This window comes from Tympanuchus pallidicinctus, unplaced genomic scaffold (genome assembly GCF_026119805.1).
Source record: "Tympanuchus pallidicinctus isolate F22 unplaced genomic scaffold, pur_lepc_1.0 scaffold6, whole genome shotgun sequence".
In the NCBI taxonomy this organism is placed as follows: domain Eukaryota; kingdom Metazoa; phylum Chordata; class Aves; order Galliformes; family Phasianidae; genus Tympanuchus; species Tympanuchus pallidicinctus.
Window position 1 is genome coordinate 15,929,534 of NW_026294780.1, and position 20,867 is coordinate 15,950,400.

The 20,867-nt window shown below is 36.6% G+C and overlaps 1 protein-coding gene across 6 annotated transcripts in view; it reads left to right on the top strand.

The window, feature by feature from the left end:
* Positions 1 to 20,867, top strand: part of ARHGEF7 (Rho guanine nucleotide exchange factor 7) — a 105,933-nt gene that overhangs the window by 75,771 nt on the left and 9,295 nt on the right. For 5 of the 6 annotated variants that reach the window (XM_052705887.1, XM_052705892.1, XM_052705891.1 and 2 more), the window contains 10 exons: positions 1,588 to 1,726; positions 2,609 to 2,668; positions 3,840 to 3,986; positions 5,309 to 5,395; positions 7,911 to 7,989; positions 9,006 to 9,145; positions 9,778 to 10,002; positions 11,912 to 12,005; positions 14,359 to 14,448; positions 17,622 to 17,798. In XM_052705887.1, coding sequence (XP_052561847.1) covers positions 1,588 to 1,726; positions 2,609 to 2,668; positions 3,840 to 3,986; positions 5,309 to 5,395; positions 7,911 to 7,989; positions 9,006 to 9,145; positions 9,778 to 10,002; positions 11,912 to 12,005; positions 14,359 to 14,448; positions 17,622 to 17,798 — 1,238 coding nt within the window. The remainder of the gene's footprint in view (positions 1 to 1,587; positions 1,727 to 2,608; positions 2,669 to 3,839; positions 3,987 to 5,308; positions 5,396 to 7,910; positions 7,990 to 9,005; positions 9,146 to 9,777; positions 10,003 to 11,911; positions 12,006 to 14,358; positions 14,449 to 17,621; positions 17,799 to 20,867) is intronic. The other variant, XM_052705888.1, reaches the window with a different exon arrangement.

The window sequence follows — 20,867 nt, forward strand, 5'->3', positions numbered from 1 at the left end:
CAGAAGCAGTAATGGTGTATTTAAACAAGGTAGTATAAGTAAATACCAATTAACTAAAGGCAAATAAGAAAAGTGCTTTCTGTTCTTTGAACCTGAAGAAAGTAATAGCCAGAAGGAGAGAGATTTTGGGGAAGATGTATCTGCGTGAGAAGACCTCTGTTCTTGGTTTGCTCTCGTTATCTACTTGGATAAATTATGCTAATAAAAGCGTCAGTCCTTCTGAAATGGGAAGGGGTGTGTGTGGTGGTGGGGGGAGGGATAGACAGGGTCAATTTTGTCTTAATCTGTGTTTCTATATGTACAGCTCACTGTTATTTGGACCTATGTATTTTAATGTATTATAGTAATGTCCTGTCAGTGTTTTGTTTTTTTATCTTTAGGGAAGCTGAACAGACAGAGATTTGCTTTCATTTCAGTACATCAAAACACTGTGCCCTAAGTGTGGAGAAACTTGCCCCTCCTAGATTGTCACCTAGGCTTAAGTGAAAGAATTTTATTAATGAGACCCTAATGTGCAAGTATTCCTCCTTTATTGCAAATAGTTGTTTAACAGTTACATTTTCTTAATTTATTTACTGTTTTCAAAAGAACTTAATCTGACAGCTGGCAAAGGCTTTCTTTGCAAAGTAAGACTACAAAGGCAAACAAGTGTTTTAAGCCTTGACTTACAGGGAAGTAGTGTTGTTAATGAGCTGAAAGTAATGATTTTCAGGATAGCTTACAAAAGATTTTAATGATTATCACATGATAGTATAGGGGTTTGTTTGAGAAGTAGTTAATTTACAGTAGCAACTGCTCAAAATGCTAACAGCTCCATCTGCAGATAACTTAAATGGCATAGCTTGAATGCCGAAAGGATTTTCTTCTTAATAAGTAGCTTTCTGAATTTTCTTAATTACATTTTATATTCAGATATGTATGTTCTTCTGCAACGTGTGTTTTCTCAAGCCTGGAAATAAGGCCAGATGCTGCTGTACCTTCCTTTCCTCAAAGAGAAGGCTGGTTTTTAATTCTTTTATTATTTTTTTTTAAGCTTAGATGACCAGTAGCAACTTGTCCTCTACCTTATTTCTCTGAAATTTCTGCTGTGTAAGGAAGCAGAGAGAATGTAAATAACATAAGCTTCACTGGTAGCAAAGTGAACTTTAATTCCATTAAAAGGTAGCAAAGCGACACGAGAATTTATGTAACAACTAGAATGGATGTGCTGCAAGTCAGTTGTGAGAAGTGATGCAAATATGAAGAACTATGTGTAGAGGAAATACCAATTCATGATATTTGGAGAGTGTTGGTTTCTTAAACTAATGCTGATGTCAAAAATGTGTTATGTAATTTTAAAGACCTTGAAACTCTAGCTCATGGGGATGGACTGCATACCTGTATCTGATTATTTACTATTTGTATGGCTGCTGGTTAGTTGATCAAATAAGAACTCTTAAGTTGTACTTGAGTTCTTGAATTTTTTAGTTTATTTGAATTAATGTTTTATCTGCAGAATTAAGGGTGTGTGAAAGTCTGAAGAGAAGAATCTAATTTGATTTTCTTGGTAACTTGATATTAATTTGCTTAAATGTCTTGTGTGTGCAGTGAGGAGCTAGGAGAATTCATGGAGGTGAAAGGTGCCAACAGTCCTGGGATCCTTGTACTGACCACAGGCCTCAGCAAACCTTTTATGCGTCTGGATAAATACCCCACGTTACTCAAAGAGCTTGAAAGGCACATGGAGGTATATCTTATCAGCATTTATGTTCCAGCTTAATGATGATTTGACAACAATTATTTTAAAGGTACATGTCAAACATGATGGGACCCCAAATGACTTTTGTTTCTCTTCCTGCAGCCTTCCAAAGTATGGGCTGCCATATTTCAAAAGGCGGTGCAGTAAGACTTCCTGAGAAAGCTAAACATTTACACTAAAGCTAGGCAGAGAAGCTAACCTTCACTCCTAGAACAGTCTTGCAGGGTCTGCAGTTGACTTGATGTTGGGTTTTTTTTTTGGGTTTCCTGCACACAACTAGAGGCAACTTTATCTTGTAGGAGTGCTGCTTTTCATAATAGGATTTCAACCTGTTGGAGACATCTTGACTTCTACTGAACACTGTGCAGAAATGATCTTCCCATAGTGGGAAGATGTTTGAAGATTAACTGTTTTCAGCAGCTTCATCTTATAGGCGAGACTTGTGGGCTGTGAAGGAGAAAGAGAAACTATTACTAGTTTCTGAGTCACATGGTTTGGCAGTCAATGACTCTGAAGGAAATGTGATTTATTTATAATAAAAGTCAACAAGCCAAATAAAACCTTTTAAAATCTACACTTCCTATTAGGAGTTCAAGTTGGTAAGCAATTTTTTGTGTCCAGAAGGACCTGTAAAATTTCCTTGACCCTGTTGTAAACTTAAGAGTCATCGACAACATTTCTATTTCACTTTTACTGAGAGGAAGATCACCAGTATTTTGAATGGGAAGACTATGGAAAGAGAACAGAAAGGTTGAAAAGCTTTTATTTTGTGGCATAGTTTATTTGCTCTTAGGTAAGCCTATAAGCATTTTTATTATTATTTTTACTAAAACTAAAATTTTTATTGTATGTTTTTCTCCTTGCTTTTAGGATTATCATCCAGATCGTCCAGATATTCAAAAATCCATGACAGCCTTCAAAAACCTTTCTGTAAGAGGAATGAAAAATAGATCATGTATATTTTCAGCAGCATGCTTTCCAGCTTAATCTCTGTTGCTTTTATAAAGCAAAACACTTTTGTACACATCTGTATAAGAAAATTTTGTGAAAGTTTTGGGATTTTGGAGATTAATGTAGTTTGTGGGCAGAGCTAGGAACTGCAGATTGTTGGGGAGCTACAGCGAATAGACTATTGACAGAAGAGCATTATGCATGTCTGCTCTCTTGTGCTTCCTTTTCCTTTCTATGTGCACTTGTGACCTAAAGATTGTATTTTTGAGATTTTACAAAGGTGCATTCATTCTTTGGGTGTAGTATTGGAGTTGAGGGAGAAGTGATAATGGGATGGGCAAATGAGGATGGGAACGTAGGAACTTTAAGTAATGAAGAGAATAAGCCTGCTTTGAACAGATGAGTTGTTATTGTCATTTAAAGGACAATAAATCTTCAATTTGAAGAGTGCAACTCTTAAATTTAGGAAGTACAGCTGCAAGAGATGTATTTCTTGCATTCTCAATTACAGTAAACTTAACTTTAGTGTTTCCTGTTAGCAGTGTATCCTGCTAGGTGGCACTTCCCATTTTTTTTTTTACATTTTAATGCAGAAATTGTATTGTTTTCTGTGTTCAGAAGAGGTTTGAGGATCCCCAATTCTGAGTGCTTCACAAATGAGAGGAAACAATTCTTGAGAAAAATTCAAGTGAGATAAGATGGGAGTATGGTTAGTGAAAATAAGTTGGCAGGAAATGTAACAGAAATAGGAGCAGAAGGTTGTACGCATTCAGTTTGCACAATTGACAAGTCTCTTCAAATCCATTTTGTGTGTAAGCCATATGTATTCAAGACAGCTGTGTTACTGCTTCATGCTTAGCCTAGCTGTTTTGTGTTACAAATCCTAAAATGTAAAGGAAAGAAAATTTAAAAAAAGAGGATGTGACTACGAATTTGTAATTGAAGTTGGTCTGTTAAAGAAAGAAATGATATTGAAGTTAGCAAGATTAGTTTTATGCTGGTAATTGTAATATAAAAAACGCTTCATATTCAGGTACTGTCTGCTGTGTACTACAGTGACAAGGGTAAATATATGGTGGTATTTCTACCCTCAACCTGTTCCATGTTGATAGAGTTGATACAAGAGAATATTTTTGCCTCTGTTTGTTAGGCACAATGTCAAGAAGTACGGAAACGGAAAGAACTTGAACTACAAATATTAACAGAAGCAATCCGCTGTTGGGAGGGGGAAGATATTAAAACACTTGGCAATGTGATCTACATGTCCCAGGTCATGATTCAGTGTGCTGGAAGTGAGGTAATGTACTTCTCACCTTTACTGTCAGTCTTCCTTTCGCTTTTGCAGTGAAGTTGGTAATCGTTTTGTAGCAGAAATAAAAATACTTTGTTATATTTTTCTAGAATAAATTTTATTCTAGAAATAAAATTTATGTGTTGATTTAAGACTTTTATGATAGAATAGGAAATAAGCTACTTGAAGATAGGTGTTCTCATTTGTAAATAGATACTGCCATGGTTTAACAATAAGCTATTCTCCTGTGTAATCAATTAAGCTTTGAACTTGTTGGGAGTTTTAGTATTGCAACCATATTCGATCAGTTTCCTCCTTTATGTATGAGGAAAGAGGAAAGTGCTTTTGCAACTGGATTCTTTAAAGTTTGTCACCACATATCTTGCTACCAGATACTATGTTAGCTGTTTAAAATAAAATATCTATCACTAGAGCAGATAATGCATCTTCTACTGCTGCATCTTGTTTTAAAGCAAAAAAAAAAGTCTGCACCAAACTCATTATAGTTAAAATGCCAAATGTAATGGACCCTTAGAAGTTTCTGCGTAGCAATTGCTTTTTGACTAGATATAGAACAAATTAGTTTGTGCAAAAGCATTTGCTTTTTGTCTTTCAAATGATGTATGCTTTTGTAAAGACTGAAAAACAAATAGAAACATTTAAACTTGGTAAGAAGCTGTATGGTATAGCAAAGGTGTTAGAAATTGAAGCAATCACTTAAAAAATATATATATTTGTCATTAAAATAAAAACTTTGTGTTAATGCTAATCTTAAGTGCAACCATCATATTAAAAGAGAACGAAGCAATGTTGTTTCCATTCTGAATATAAGCATTATTACTTTCATAATATTTTTCTAATTCTGATGCTAATCTGATATTTTGTAAAAATCTGATTTTATATTTGAGAGACAGAAGTCTTGACATTATAGCAACAGTATCCAGTCAAGTTTTGTGTATTGTATATACATATATTTTTAATGTTCTTGGATTCAGTGAAATCAGCAAATTGGATGTTACTAAATTAAACAAGGCTAGTATTCCACTCAAAGTGTAAAAATTAATTCTTTAAATGATAAGGCTCTGCTTTCCAGGAAGGAATATAGGCATGTCACTAGCAGTTTTCAAAAAGAAAACGAAAAAATTCTCATTTGTTCTACTTGTTCTAAACTACCATTATGGGAGTTTAATTTTGCTAGAGACAAGTGTTTGTGGTGTAACTGTAGAGTTGTAATTTTGCTGATCATTTTAAATAATGTAAAACATAAAAAACGGAGAAGGGTTCTTGTGATGTTGTATTTACTTTTTTCTTTTCTTTTTTTTTATAAGGAAAAGAATGAAAGGTATCTTCTTCTCTTCCCTAACATTTTGTTAATGTTGTCTGCCAGCCCAAGAATGAGTGGGTTCATTTATCAGGTAAGGTAATACGTTTACGTCTGTGTAAATGCTGGCATGTATTTTTGCCAAACGTTTCATAGAAAACTTGGATTGTTAAACTTCCACTTTCACAAGTAGCAAAGGTAGCTTCTGCAACAAGAACTGATCATTCATTTAAAACAAAACCAAGAAAACAACCTAAAACAATGAGGAGAAAAAAACCTGTTTCTTCATTAGTAGTGATTCATCTGCCATTTGGGACTCCTACGTGGTTGTCTGCATCCAGTCACAAACTGTGTGACTTTATTAGGAGCAATTAAATTGTAAAATTCACTTTTTGTATTCGTGGGAGTAGCTGAATTTATCTGACTGTGTTGTGTTAGGTAGTTCAGTTAGATAATTAAGCTTCTGTTAGCTTTGTGCTGCTCCTAACCTTTGGTCAGTGTTTTGTCCTGATGTAGATGGACAAAGATATTAAGAAAGGCAGGTGAGTGCTAGATCTCAAGTAGCATAACCAGAATTCTCAGTGAAGGCAGATGCTTGTACACTGGTTACAGAAGCAACTGACTGTAAATTTTTGTGCTAAGAAACACTCAATATAGAATTAAACAGTGAATCTGTCACGCTTAATTCTGTCCTCCTGTTTTACATTGCATGTGCTTTTTTCCTTCTCTGTCCCATTTTGTCCTTCAGGTGCACAGCATTGTTCAGTAAATAAGCAACTTTCTGTGCACTTATTTTCAGCATCTGTTCAGTATGTACATGACACTTCCTTAGTATTTACTGCCCAATCCTCTGTTGAATGCTAAACTATTAATTTCTCATAAGTTCTAATGTGATTTTTTTCTCAACACTAAGCACTCCTTAAATCCTAATGTCTGCATTCTCATAGCAAGGCAAAATTGTTTAATCACTCTGAGACAGTGCTTGGAGAGTGAGACAGTGAGGCAGTGGCTTTGGAGCTGTGTCAGGATTGCATGGCATTTGCCATCCGGATTTCTATTTCGAGGTTCTTGTCTTCTAAGTAGGACATGAGCAGATGAAAGATGCAACTCCCCCAGTTGTTCCAAAAGAAAGAATGTCCTTGAAGTCAGCATCTGTACCTGATTTATGCCTTAATGTCTCTTTTCCTGATTGGTGCATGTTTATAAACTGAGAAAATAAGAGAGTTCCTGATCGTTGAAGTTTAGGTATAAGCTGCAGCTTCTCTGACTTTACAATATATTCTCTGTGTAGTTCTGAGTATTTGATGTCAGCAGATGTCAGGTGTTCCGGGTCATAGTGCTGGTATTTGCTAGGTGAGTTAATGGGGAATGTATTTAGCAGTAGTAAGTGGAAGTTGTCAGGAGTGCAAATGGTGTTTTATGAGAGGGTCTCAGAATTGTCTGTTGAAAGGAAGGAGAAAGCAAGCTCTCTCTGTTCTGGTTTCCATGTGGCTCAGGTGATGATTATTCTGTTGTCAGTCTCTTGCCTGTTGCATTCCCAGATTCTCTTTTTGTTTGTATCTTCAATTCTTGCACCTCATTCAGTGTGGCTATGCTGTGTTGGTCAGGAACCAGCAAAAAATGGAAAACAGATTTTAGGCTGCATTGTAAGGTACAGCACTACCATCTTTCCTTCACTGGAAAAGTTGTAGCAAAAAATCTTTTCTTTGGCATCTTATGATTGAGCATGTTTTGTGCATAGAGAACACCAAGTGATTTCAGATCAGCTTGTAAGAAGCCTTTGTCCATCCTGCAATCACTTTAAAAAAAATAAAAAAAAATTCCCCTTCTTTGGAGCCAAAATTCCTCCACGCATTGCATTTGCACTTTTGCCAGCGTGTTCTGAATAGTGCTTCTGTGCAAGAGAATAAAGAATCTGTCTTAGAGAACTTCTTAATAACATTGCATTTTTGGTAAAGCCTTTCATCCTGACAGCGTTGCATTTTTACCTGTTCTTCTGTGTTTTGAAAGGGACAGAAAGTTATCCCAAACCAACTTTTTTTTCCAGACTGGTTGGGCTTAAAATGAGATTAGGTTTGTTTTCTTAATATATTTGAGAGTGAGTTTGATAGCAGTGTAGATACTGGAGATGTAAGTCTTCAGTAAGTAAGTATATAATTGATGGATTTATTTAATGAAATCTTCTTTTCTAAATAATACCACAAACAAAATTTGTTTGCAGATATATATACTTTCAGGTCAGTCACCATTGCTTCTGATCTTGTGACAGGGATGACCCTGAATGTCTCAGTTCCCAGAACTTGAGACTATGATGGATGACTGCTGTTACGTTTGTATGGATTTGTAGCCTGCATAGGTATCACATAGACTCATTAAAGTCACAGGTGTTATTTGCAGGTGTTTGGCTTGAAAACTTTTGTTACAAAGTGCCTGTGTGGATTTGAAAATATTTTAAATCCATCAGCATGTGTTTGTGTGATTGCCAGTTTACTGTGTTGCACCTGTGTTCATTCAGAACTTAAAGTTGTATACATTTTACTTGGTAATTTTTTGGTGTATTTTGGCTTCAACTTCATCATTAACTGCTTTTTTTTTTTTTTTTTTTTAAGGGGAAGCTACCAATGACTGGAATGACTATCACAAAGCTAGAAGACAGTGAAAACCATAAAAATGCATTTGAAATATCAGGTACTAGTTGTAAATATTTTTATTTGCTGTTTACTGGACTGTGCTGCTCTCTGTAAGGAGGGTAATTTCAGACAGTCTGGAGGAGCTTTAGTCAAGATCTTTCCTTTAGAAATGGTCAGTCTCTTTGCTGAGAGACCTTCCGTAGCTCTGCTGTTCACGATTGCAGTAGTGCTTGTTTTGGATGTTTTCTGTCTATTAAGTGATTTGTTTTAGCATGTAACTTAATTCCCTGGGCCCAATAAAGTCAGAATCTTAGGAATATACTTTTGGAGGAAAATCCCCACAGTGGAGACTTACACTTTCATTTGTTTCCTGGATCATTTCTGCCTCCAAGCAGGTTGTGTTTCACTGAAGTAATATTGAGGCTCTCAAGTGGCAGGCAGTGTAACACATCAGTGCTTTGAGGTGGAGGGAAAAAGCAGCTGATGGTACTTGTTCTTCTGAGATAATAGCTATGAAGCTGACCTCGGGTGAGGAATGTGGTGGGTTAAAATGGACTTAACTGTAGAAATTAGAGGTAACCCTTGGTAAAATTTTCCAGAGGTGTTCCCAAGTGACTCTTGCCTCATCTTTCATATTAGATTTGGTCTGACCTCAAGACCTTCTCTGAACAATACTTTATGATTTTTCCTATACTGAAGCTTACGGACTAACGGGTGACATTGTAGGCAATACATTAGCTTTCCTGGGAAAGATGGAAAAGTATAAAGCTACTGGATTCACCCTTTGGAGCTGAGGGTGGTCCTGTCTCTTACATATAATAGTTGTAATAATTGTGTTTAATTATCAAAGAGAGAAAACCAGGTATAATTCTTTTGCTTCATAGACAAATAAATATGTGGAAGAAATGTTATCACATAGAAAAATGTTGCTGTTTTTCCAAAAATACTGATTACATTTTTTGCATAGTAATTGATGAATATAATATTTTATGAAATGAGCATCGTGTGTTATCGTGTCAGTTTGACTAAGTTGTTCTTCTGTGGTTTCCTACATCTTATTTTTATGTCACCTAGGAACTATGATTGAAAGGATATTAGTGTCATGTAACAACCAACAAGATTTGCATGAGTGGGTCGATCACCTGCAGAAACAAACCAAAGTCACAACTGTTGGGAATCCCACCATTAAACCTCATTCTGTGCCATCTCACACAGTAAGAAAACACTTTGTCATTGAAGAGAATCAGTAGTGTGTACAGAACTAGGTTATCTGGCAAATGTGCTGCTATGTTAAGCATTTTCTTTGACTATTAGTAGCAAAACCTATATGCTACAACTACAGTTTGCTTCAAAATATTGTTTTGTTTTTAATTGCATGAGGGAAGAGTAGGATGTTTAGTTTTTGGTATAATAGTTTAACAAGGTTAAAAGAAAAAAAGCAGTTCTGTTTTGACTGCATAGTGTGTCATCATCTTTTAAGTATCCTTGGAATAGTAGGTTTTAACTGATGATGATGTACTTGAGGCTGTGGAGAAACAATTTCCTTTTGTTGGCATCTTTTGTATTCTGGAGTTGATGTGAATGGATCTTAATTTAACTCTGAGCCTTGTGGTGAAAGAAATGGGAGCCAGGCTGCTTGAAGCTGTTCCTTCTCTAATGCATGCTTTCTATGTGTTAGGCAAAATGTTTTTATGCTCAGTTTTTCCAAATAGTATTAAAATTTTAAAAACTCTTAAGTAATAGACAAAAGGACTAGATGAGAGATTTTGACTGGATCTTTATGATAGTTTGCCTTTATGATGATGACATGCTTTCTTTCCCTTCCCACAACCATTGTCTTTGACAGCTTCCTTCCCATCCAGTGACACCCTCCAGCAAGCACTCGGACAGCAAGCAGATACCACTGACTCCTGCATATCACACTCTCCCTCATCCGTCACATCACGGGACTCCACATACCACGATAAACTGGGGACCTCTGGAACCTCCTAAAACACCCAAGCCCTGGAGTCTGAGCTGTTTACGGCCCGCACCTCCACTACGGCCTTCAGCAGCACTTTGTTACAAAGAGGTGAGGTGCAGCAGACAAAAAATGTTACTGCATAGCCTGACTACGGTGAGAAATGTAACTCACATACCAACATTTTACAGTTTTGTGTGTGTGCATTAAGAGTTAGCTCTGAATCAGTGGTAATGGACAGTGAAAGCTGTTCATTTCAAGTAGACATTTATTCTCATGGCTCAGAAGATTCAAAGGTTTGTTAGGAGCGTATGCTGACACCTTTTCCTCCCTGCCAGGTATTTCCACTTATTTTCCAACTTCATCTTGTTAAGAAGTTTTTTTTTTTTTTTTTTTTAAACCCATCCAACAAAAACTAGCAATTGATCATTCCAGCTTACTGCAAAGCTGCTTGCTAAGCATACTGAGGAGCATCTAGTATAAGGGATCTTCGGTTCTTGAAAGTGCAGTATGAAATCATTCTGAACAGCTGTGGGGGTATAATGGGCTCTTGGTTCACAGCTTAGATTTTAAGATGCTGTTGTAGTTTTTAATTAGCATATGGTATGAAGCAGAAATCTGCTCTAAGAGAAATAACGATGGGGGTAGGTTAATTTGGTCTTTCCATTACACTGTGCGTGGCTTTGTAAATACTGAGAAACTATTAGGTTTATGTATGAAGGTCTGCTTGTAAGAAGGAGAATGGAGAATACTGAATGTTGTCTGTCACGGTGATATCTTCAGGTTTAGTATTCTTCTGTAATGCATTCTTAGAATTCTAATTTAGTACAAAGCAACAGGACCCAAAAAGAGTAGTAAACTTGGAATCATAGAATCACATAATGGTTTGGGTTGCAAGGGACCTTAAAAGTCATTTAGTTATAAACCCCTGCCGTGGGCAAGGACACCTTCTACTGGATCGAGCTGCCTAAAGTTATGCTTGTGAACATTTTTTGTCTCCAACCATATGATGCTAAGAGAACAATGTTATTTTGAAGGCATGTGAATTTGCAGTTTAAACACAACCTAGTGCAGTATGGTTGGTTTCTTTTTGTTTGTGCTGGGTGTGCATTTGTGACAGTTTTGACTGTCTTTTTTCCTCGCTTTGTACATCCACTAAGCAGCTGGGTGTAAGTGATAGGTGGCCTTCAATCAAGTGGTTAGTATTTGGGCTTGGTTGCTACAAGAAGTTCTCCAGTTTAGCTCTACTACATATTCATCTCTTTGTAAGTTAAATTGTTTTCGTGTCTTTTATGTACAGCGCTGCATTCTCCAATATGGTTAAGTTTTACTCATGTGTTTAAACACTCAGGTGTTTAACCTATGACAGCATTCAGTTTATCTTCATCATCTCCAGTCTGTCCTGCCCATTCACCTTTTTACCCTCTAGTTCTGTACTTTTATAGAGGATGGCTCATTCCTGTAAGGTAAGGGGTAGATGAGAATATTCCTTTTTGTTCCTGTAAAATTAGCAGTTTCTCAAAGTTAGCATTGTTTCTCTAAATCAGCATGACTATATTTAGAGCAGAAATGCTGTTTGTAGCTGTATTTCTTTTGCTGTAGGTCTGTTCTGATAAAGCTCCAAACATTCAGAAATGCTCACTACCTCCCAAGCTTCCTTTTTTGGTCCTTTTTAAACCTGCTTCTAAGTAGACAAATTAAATGGGTTGTTTCTTCAAAGGTTAAGGGAAAAAAGTGCATATATATGCTTTTGTGCTGCTTTTGCTCCAGTTCCCAAACAGCCTGCATGCTTTTGCTGCAGCTTTTTTGTATATTTCTGTTCACAGAACAGATAAAATACCCAACTTAGTGTATAGTTGGTGGAGGGATAGAAACGAAACGAGCTGGTTCAGGCAAATCTCATGTGCCAAAGAATATTAATAAACTGAATTATGGCACCACGTGTCTTAGAAACTAACCTTTGAAATATTTTAGAGAAGCTCTACTCTTTTTTTTTATTTTTTTTATTCTCCCCACACAGGATCTAAGTAAGAGCCCTAAAACCATGAAAAAGCTGCTTCCCAAACGCAAGCCAGAACGGAAGCCATCAGATGAAGAATTTGCACTGAGAAAAAGTAAGAGACTTGAACAATTATCTGCATAGTACAAAGACTGGAATTAACATCAGTTTAATATCTTTACAAGTTAGATGTACAGTCTAAATAGTCTGGTTTCCTCTCCCCTGGCAGGGGAAAGAGGGTAGGTATCTACAGAGGACTGTTTCATTTATTCACCTTAGGCACTTATGTCACACTGGCATAAGCAGCTTTCTAGAGTCATGCAGTTGACTATAGAATACAGGAACTTATCCAAGGCTAGGTGGGAGGCCTCCTGCTTTTCTGTGTTAATGTGTGTACGTAGATGAGGAAAAAAAGTGTGGGGAGGAAGGCAGAAATAGCAGGATGATGCACAGAGATTTATTTATTTCTAATTATGAGTCTGTCAGCAGCACTTGTACTGTGTTGCTTTTTCTATTTAGCAATTAAATAGCTTGCAAGTTTAATCTCAGTATGTTTAGAAATTCTTTTTTAACTTCTACCACTTGGATAACGTTATTGCTCCCACCAACAAGTAACTGTTTTTGGTACCTTTACTTTAGGTGGCACTCATACCCTCTGATCAGATGTGTTCTATGAGATCCAATCATTGCAGGCTACTATGTGGTCAGAGAAAGGTGCTTGGTCCTGAAGCAGACAAGCAGACTAGGTCAGGTGATGTAGGGTGTTGAAGTGCCTTGTACATTTGTGGGAATGGATGATCCAATTGCTTGTGTCACTAAAAGATAAGATGTTTAAAATAGCTGATGTTCACACTTGAAGGCCAGAACCTTTTATTCCAACTTCTGCTTTTGTGTCTGCCCTTTGCTCGTGAGCTTCTTAAGTCATGTGCCTTGACTGCTGAATACATGAAGTATGTTATTGTTAACATTGTCTCTCCTTCTATCAGACAGCTTTTCAGGATTTTGTTAGTTTTCATCTTGTTACTGGCATAAGGAAGAAAATTAGATTTAACTACAAAATGACAGTAAATTGGTTGTCTATTGTCCAGCATTATACAATGCACTCCATTCTAGTCATGTCCCTGATACTTGCTACAGTATTTTAGGTCTGCTTTATTGCATTCAGTGTGCAGCATGTGTATAGTCTTTTAGTAAATATGCGGAGAAGCTTCTGTTTGTTCAGAATAGATTAGAAGTATATCTTGGTGATAGAAACCCAAGTTAACTGAGTTTTTAAAGTATCAGTGAGAGCTGAGGTAGTAACAAGCTCTGATACTCAGCATTACATGGAAACTAAATGTCTGTGTATGGGCTTGGATGGTGTATATGCGTGTGAGTCATGGCCCTCATTTACTCCATGAATCTCTGGGTATGTTTTTCTTTCATGATAAAGTTTATAGCTTGAAAGAAGCTTCTAAATATTTGTTTGTCATCTGGCTCACACTTCATTTCAACATGATTCCCTTCCATAATTTTTAAAAAATTATTATGAATTGACCAAATAAGAGGCATCCTTAAATCTTAAATCATCCTTAAATCCTTTAAATCTGTCCAAACTCTTAAAAACCTTTGTAGCTAAGTATGGTTATGGCTCTCTGTAATATGAAAGGGCACTTTTTTCTAGTTTGTTCTTATTCCTCTCTGTAGAAGATAGCATGTGGTGAGTTGCTGTTTTCATCAGCCTAAGCATCAGGCATAAATAGAAGCTTCACCTTTAAAATGAGATTTTTTTCCCCATCAGTAATTAGAAGCTTAAGTTCTGTTGTAGTGCTCCTTCAGCCTGTGGAGATGTAAGAGTTTTCCATTGAAGGATTTCTACCAAAACTAAAGCTTTCTGATAGATAGGTTTGTGTTTTATAGCAGACAAATGAAAGAAAGGCGTTCCAGCTGAGCGTCCTCTCAGTACTGATTTCAGAAGTGAAATACTTGTTTTGCTGTGGTAGTGATATGGTGCTGCTTTGTAACTGCAACACAAAACTCAATTATTTTTCTTGCCTTGAAAGAGAGGGAACTTGCACTTTGGAATGCCTGCATCTCTTGAACTATGGGTGAACCATACCTAGTCAAGATACTTCAGCAGTTAGTTTGTCAGGCAATCCTGACAAAATATTGAACAGTTGGCTTTACTGTCACAATAATAAATTACAAAGAACAAATCTGTATGCTGTGGTTCACAGATGATACTATTACATCATGATGTTTAAAGCATTATATTCTTTATAGCAATTTCTCTTTCCGTTGTTGCTTTCAGTCATTGAAGCTTGATTTTTGAAATGATTAAGAATTCTAAAGGTTTCATTAGACTAAACTTTGGTCTCAATTCAAATATGTAGAATTTAGCTTTAAACAAACATTGTTTACAAAGGCCTGTCTGTAGTAAGAAACACATGCCCATATTTAAAATTTTGTTGTTTTCCGTTGTTTTCTAGGTACAGCTGCTTTAGAAGAAGATGCTCAAATTCTTAAAGTCATTGAAGCATATTGCACAAGTGCCAAAACACGTCAAACACTAAACTCAAGTAAGTTAGAAAATACCGGTACGACTCACTAAGCCACGTATCAGGTTGTTTTAAAAAATGATAAGTGTAGTGTGAGCGGTCTCAGAACTTTATAAACAGCAAGCTGGACGTGAAATAAGTTAATAATCTGATTTTGGCTTAGTAATAATGCTTGAGCGATTATGTATTTGGAAGCCAAGGTTCATATTTATATGGGTCTTACAATGCTTATTTAAAATAAATTACAAGTGGCTACTTGGATTTAAAATTGCCAATGAACCAGAGGTTTTGAGGTGTCTTGCTAGAATATGACGGCTGTCCAATGTGGTTTTTGGTAAATTTCAAGAAGTTATTGGTAAGTATTGAGGAACGAAGAATAACTTGTGGAGAAGTGTTCTTCTGTCTTATTTGGTTCAACAGTTTTCTTTTACGGAAAAGTAACGTGAACCTGTACAAAGCTTTTTTTTATTGCCAGCCACTGTTTTTAGTATTAATTACAAACTTTAATCCTATGTCGTAACTTCAGGAGAAACTGTTCTGAGATCTTTCTGTTGCTTAAAGCCATTTATAGTTTCTCAGATCAATATCTAGCGTATTGAAAACTTGTAACGTGCCTCTGGGGTCCTCCTTCATTTAATCCAAATCAAGGTTGCCATGTGGAGTTCCTCTGTGTTGTAAGTAAAATGTTGCTCAAAGCAGGGGGAGTCCATCAGCATGTGTTCTGCTTACACAAGAAAGGAGAAAATGCTGTTAGGTTTGTTTTCACACTGATGATTAAGGATTTAATTGGTGTCCTTGAAATGCTGTATAATGATTCTGGAGTACCTGGCTGTTTTTGCTATTGTCAGGAATTAGAAGGATAGATATATCCTCACTCCTAGTCTATTGTTTAAATTAGTATTAAACACTGTTACTGCTAGCCACAGGTCTCTGTGCCCATGTCCAAGCAGAAGCACTTTCTACAGACAGGTGAGAAGTCTCAGAGTGCAGTTGCAGGCCTAGATCACATATTTACATAATACATGTTCACTTATTGTTATCACCTTGAAAACTGCAAAATTTTGTATTTGTGTGTACTTCAAAAATGGGAATATAACCCTTGTATTAGGCTTTTAAAGCATTTGAAGTAACAGCTAAAACATTCATTTTAATTTTTGATCTCGATGAACTGTAGATCTCCGAGGTGATAATTATCAGTTTGACAAATTGGCTACTATAACATTATTTTTTATTAATGTTTGACCAGTTTTCTGGCTCTGCAGTCATTATTGTAGTGTGTTGAATTGGATAAAAGGAAATTAATGTGTTCAAAATTCTGGAGATACGCAGTTGTTCCAACAAAATTGAGACATTGCTGTTAACTGTATTGGATTTGTTGATTATATTCAAGGATACTGTGACAAGAAGTGGTTGGGGAAACATTTGCACTTGCACAGTTGTGTGTGCAGGCATCTAATGGATATGATATTTTGCTTGCTGTTTTTTTTCCTTTCTATGTATATTTAAGAAATATACATGGTGCAGTTAGGTATCATTGCATACATCAGAAGTCAGCAGCTTTTATTTGCTCATAATTGCAGTGAGAAACAAGTGTTTTGCTGCTTTGTTTGGAAAGAGTAATGTTGCCATCTAAGACATCAAGTTTCTGAAGATCCCTTTGTAGATGGGAATTGGAAACTGGGGGAAAAATGATGCTGGGATTCTTTCTGTGGAAGCATTGGTCAGTGTAGAAAAACAGAATGAAAGAATTGCCCATCAGTGCAATTGCCATCCACTTTTACATGTCAATGGCTTACCTCTGTGTTAGTTCTCTACCTGGCCCTCCCATCACTGATTCGGTATTTCTATTAGCTGCATCTTAATGCAAAGCCCCAGAGGTGCTGCCCTTGGCAATGCCAGCTTTGTGTTGCTTTGGCACCAGTGCACGTTGGATGGGAGTTTTCTTTTTGAAGGTGGGGAGGATGTAGGGATTAGTTATATATGCAAATAAAATAACCGTTAGTTTCCTCTGTTGCTTATATCCTGTGTTTACTTCACATTTCTATTCCAAATGAAGGCTTAAATCTTTTGTAGTGTCATGCAGATTTTGGCTTGTAACATGGCCACTTACATAGTTTCAGTTTTCAGATACTGCCAGGCTTTTTCTTATTTAAAAAACAAAACAACACAACCAGAACAAAATAGCAACACAGCAACAAAAAAAATCAAAAAGGGCAAATAGGTGAGAGAAAGTGTCTTTAATCATCTTTATCAACTATTCTAAGCATTTAAAGTATCTAAATACAGATTCAGATAGAGGCCAGTTAGAATAGGTGTGTGAGGGTATGTGAGGCACCAGACTGTATTGCTGTTAGTCTCTTGGCCTTGTTTTTCTGTCAATCCAGTTTCTACTTGGTTAAACAAATAACAGGGTTGCAGGCACAAAGAAGCTTCAGCTTGGCAATCCCTTTGAGTGGGTATGAGATGGTGCTGCACATGTAGAAAGTTTGGCAGCTCTGCTCTGCATGAGAACCTTGCTTTTTTTCCCCCTGCATTTTCCCCTTTGTAATAGTGACACAAGCACTTATGTGGCTGTGTTGGGAGCTGGTGGGAAATTATTTGTCTACCTGAAAAATAAAAATGAAGGGTTAATTACCATTTGAAGCTGTTCCCTGACCTGGCTCACCAAGCAGCTGTACAAATGGCTGTGTCATTGCAAGGGAGGGAAAGGATGAAGGTATGGATGTGTAATGGGGAAGGGGCTATTGCTTTTCACATTAGCACTGGGTCATGCTGGCTTGCTGTGTTTATTGCTCTGTCCCAGATCAGATTGCCCCCAGACCAGAACTGATTCTTTGCTTGAAAAGAACTGATCTCCTTCATCCAAAAAAATCTACCCTCAAACAAGATTTTGGTTACTTAAAATTCTCAACTGAGACTGCTTGTAAGCTTAAAAAACGCTTCAAAAATTTTATTGTAACAGTTCAAAAACTATTACAGTGAGTGTAATTTATACCTGAATCCCAAACAAAAAAGAAAATGAAAACAAGAAAAAGCTTTGGTGCCTTTTTAACAATATTTTCTCTTTTCCTTCTCTTCCCATCACCTTTTGCTTTTATTTCATGTGTTTGGTTGTGGCTATTCCTTACGTTCTCCTCCTCATCCCACCTCTGCCTATCCACATCCACCATTTCATTTCACCTATACATCCTTAGCATGGCAAGGCACTGACCTGATGCATAATCACGTCTTGGCTGATGATGACCAATCAAGTCTAGACTCCTTGGGTCGTCGCAGTAGTCTTTCTCGTTTGGAGCCTTCAGACCTCTCAGAAGACTCTGACTATGACAGTATATGGACAGCCCATAGTTACAGAATGGGGTCTACATCTCGTAAGAGCTGTTGCTCATATATCTCTCACCAGAACTAATGCACTTCTGAGCTTTTTCTTAACAAATGCTTGTTGTATCACAGCCTGCTTTTCTTAGATGTTTTCTTGCTGTTCCTTGTCTCTTTAATGTGATATTTTAACAACTTCTGAGGGAGCTTCTGAAACTTCAGTTATACCTGGTGGAAGGCTCTATTGCCGATGCACATACAAATAAGTCGTTCTAAAAAGTGTATATCCTGCCAAGGATGATATTTCTTGAGAGTTTTTTAAGTGACAGATATTAATTTGTAGCTCTGAATGGTCTTTACTTCTGGTTTTGGTCAGTGTAGCAACAGGTCCTTTTTTCTTTTTTTTTTTTTCTCCTTTTGAATACAGCACATTTTTGTATTTTGTACTGAAACCATACTGGCTTATGAGCTGAATGCCAGCAATATGGAAATACTTCAGTGATAGCTGTTGAATTTTCTACATATTATTAACAAAACATGGAGCTGGTAGTAAGAAAAATACGGTTTAAAATTAACAGTACAAGAGCTATGAAATCATTCAGATTCACATATCTGGCCCATTTGTTTGGAAAAGCGTTTGCTAATCCATGAGAACTTGTTTTTATACTGCTGTCTCTTTGTTGTTGCTTAGACGTCTATATGAAGGATTGCACTGCTCTCCCTCTCACCCTCAATCTGGCGCTTGTCATGAAAACCCAGCAGTCCATGCTCATTACATGCAGTGTTTTGATAATCTCATATTACCCGTGGTCATATTGTCACTTTACTGTATGCAGTAGTGTGGCAGAAAACAGGGTTTAGATGTTTACTTGCCTGTTAAAATACACAGCTTTCAAATGACCATTCTTCCTGAAAAGACGAGATGAAAATCGTTCCTCAGCTGAAAGCTCAAGTGTTCAGCACCTGAAACTCTAGGTACAACTGCAATCAAACTGGCTTGTACAAAGTTCTTGAAAACAGAATGCTTGGCTTTTGGTTTTACTGTTTGGAGCATGTCTGTGACAGATTTTGTGTCTTGTAACTTTCCTCACGAGCAGGTTTGTTTTCAGCAACAGCTCTTCACCTACAATCATGTTGGCTTTTCAGAGAACTGTAACACCTTATACACAGCTGGTGGTCTTGAACCTGTACCTGGGGCATGGCTGGGGTGAAGTGTGTGTTCTGTCTTGTGGATGATGCAATTGGGATTGAAACAAAAATAAAGTGCTTTCCAGATCTTCTTTAGCATTAGAGAAAAGCAGATGATAAAAGGACAGAAATAGTTCTCATTTTCATCAGGATCTCTGAATGCAATTCCTCTATTCCTTTAAGTGTTATCCAGTGTACAGCTATTACTCTGAGCAAATTCAGAGTAGTTATGATGCTGTTAATTGCTGCTTATTATTTGCTGCCTGGGGATTTGATCTCTCCATTTAAAAGTTTACAAGTAATTAATACCATCGTGCAGGTTACATGATCAGAAAGTTGGTAATTGCTAGATATGAATGATTACACGAGGTTATCGACATGGAGAAGCTATTTCAAAGCACTTAATATTTGTAGATTTGCATTTCATCTTGCTTTGTTTGATCACCTCCTTTATCTTTTTATCACTGTTGCTTGTATTTGAAGGCTTGACTAACAAAAGCAGTAATGCTTACTAAACAGAATTTTTAGGGGCACATCTTACTAGCAGTCGTATATTAACTGAATGGCCAGGAACTTGTATATGTTGAACTTTTTCCTAAGAGGAGGATTGTTGCTTAGAGAAATGAAAAACGTGTGTGTGCTCCATACCATTCCACAGTGCATCTGTAAGCCACTTCACTTCCCTTTTTCCTTTGAGTTTTTGTTCTACATATATGGAAAGTTTGGATTGCTTTTTTTTTTTTTACCCTGTTGAGCTGTGGTGTTCCAGTTAAGTAATGTTTTCTGCATTAGATCAATGATAATTCTTTTATGTCTGTTTCATGTTACAGTGTAAAATAAGTTGGAAATACAGTTGCTGCACTTGAATTTCCATATCATGCAGAATGTTTTGTTGTCAAGATTTGAAGATTTTATTGACTTTCTATGCACCAAAGCTTTGACGGTTTACCACCATTAATTATTGTAGCACTTAAGTCATTAATTTTAGTTAAAGTTCATAATTACGATCTCTAACTTTATTACGTTTAAATCATGCAGTGTTACAGACCACTAACTGTTGTGAATTGATCAGAAGTATTACTGCAACATGCTTAAAAAAACAAACGAACAAAAAAAAAAGCAAAGTGGAAATGGTGGTATTCAGTCCAAAGGTTCAGTGTTTCTATTTTTGTGGAACTTTAGTCATGGTAATAATAGTACCTTCTGTTTATGCAATTCTGTAAAATATTTGTGTACAGTTACAAATATACTGGAAGGATGGAGAATCTGAGTTAGAAGGTAGGTTCAAGCCATTGTCAGCCCCTCTTCACATGGCTTACACAGTGTTCCCATGAATTGGTATTTGCTATAAATTGAAGCCAACGAGTATTAATAGCGTGTTTTGCATAATCTTGCCAAAACACAGTAATGTGTATATAGTGACGTAAAACATAGAAAAATTAATATATATTGTGCACTTCATTTGTGAATGGGAGAAGCCATTTTCAGTAGGTAACTGCCTTTTGAAAATACAAAATGGATGTATATCTGAATGTTGCATTGTACTGTACAGTATGCATATTGTTTGTGGTTGCATATATCAATTAAGTGTTTTGTTTTATATAAAAAAGGACATCTGTTATGTACAGTTGAAATAAATTTTGCATTTGCTAGACTATGACTTTAATATTTGATTATTACACAGGGGGAAAGTACAGCGTAACTGGTAACTTAACACTTGACTCCCTTTTCTCCCAGTACCTCCTTTCTTCCCTGCCTTCTCCATAGAGGAATCAAATGCTGAAGTGAAAAAGCTTTTTTTGAGTTGTGTATAATCTTTGTTTAATGTAATTGGCAACTGCAGGGAATTCCGTATAATGTGCAGTATGTGTCTTGGTGTTTATTTTCTAATAACTGTTCAGAAATTTTGTCACTCATAGAACACTTTTGTAGTC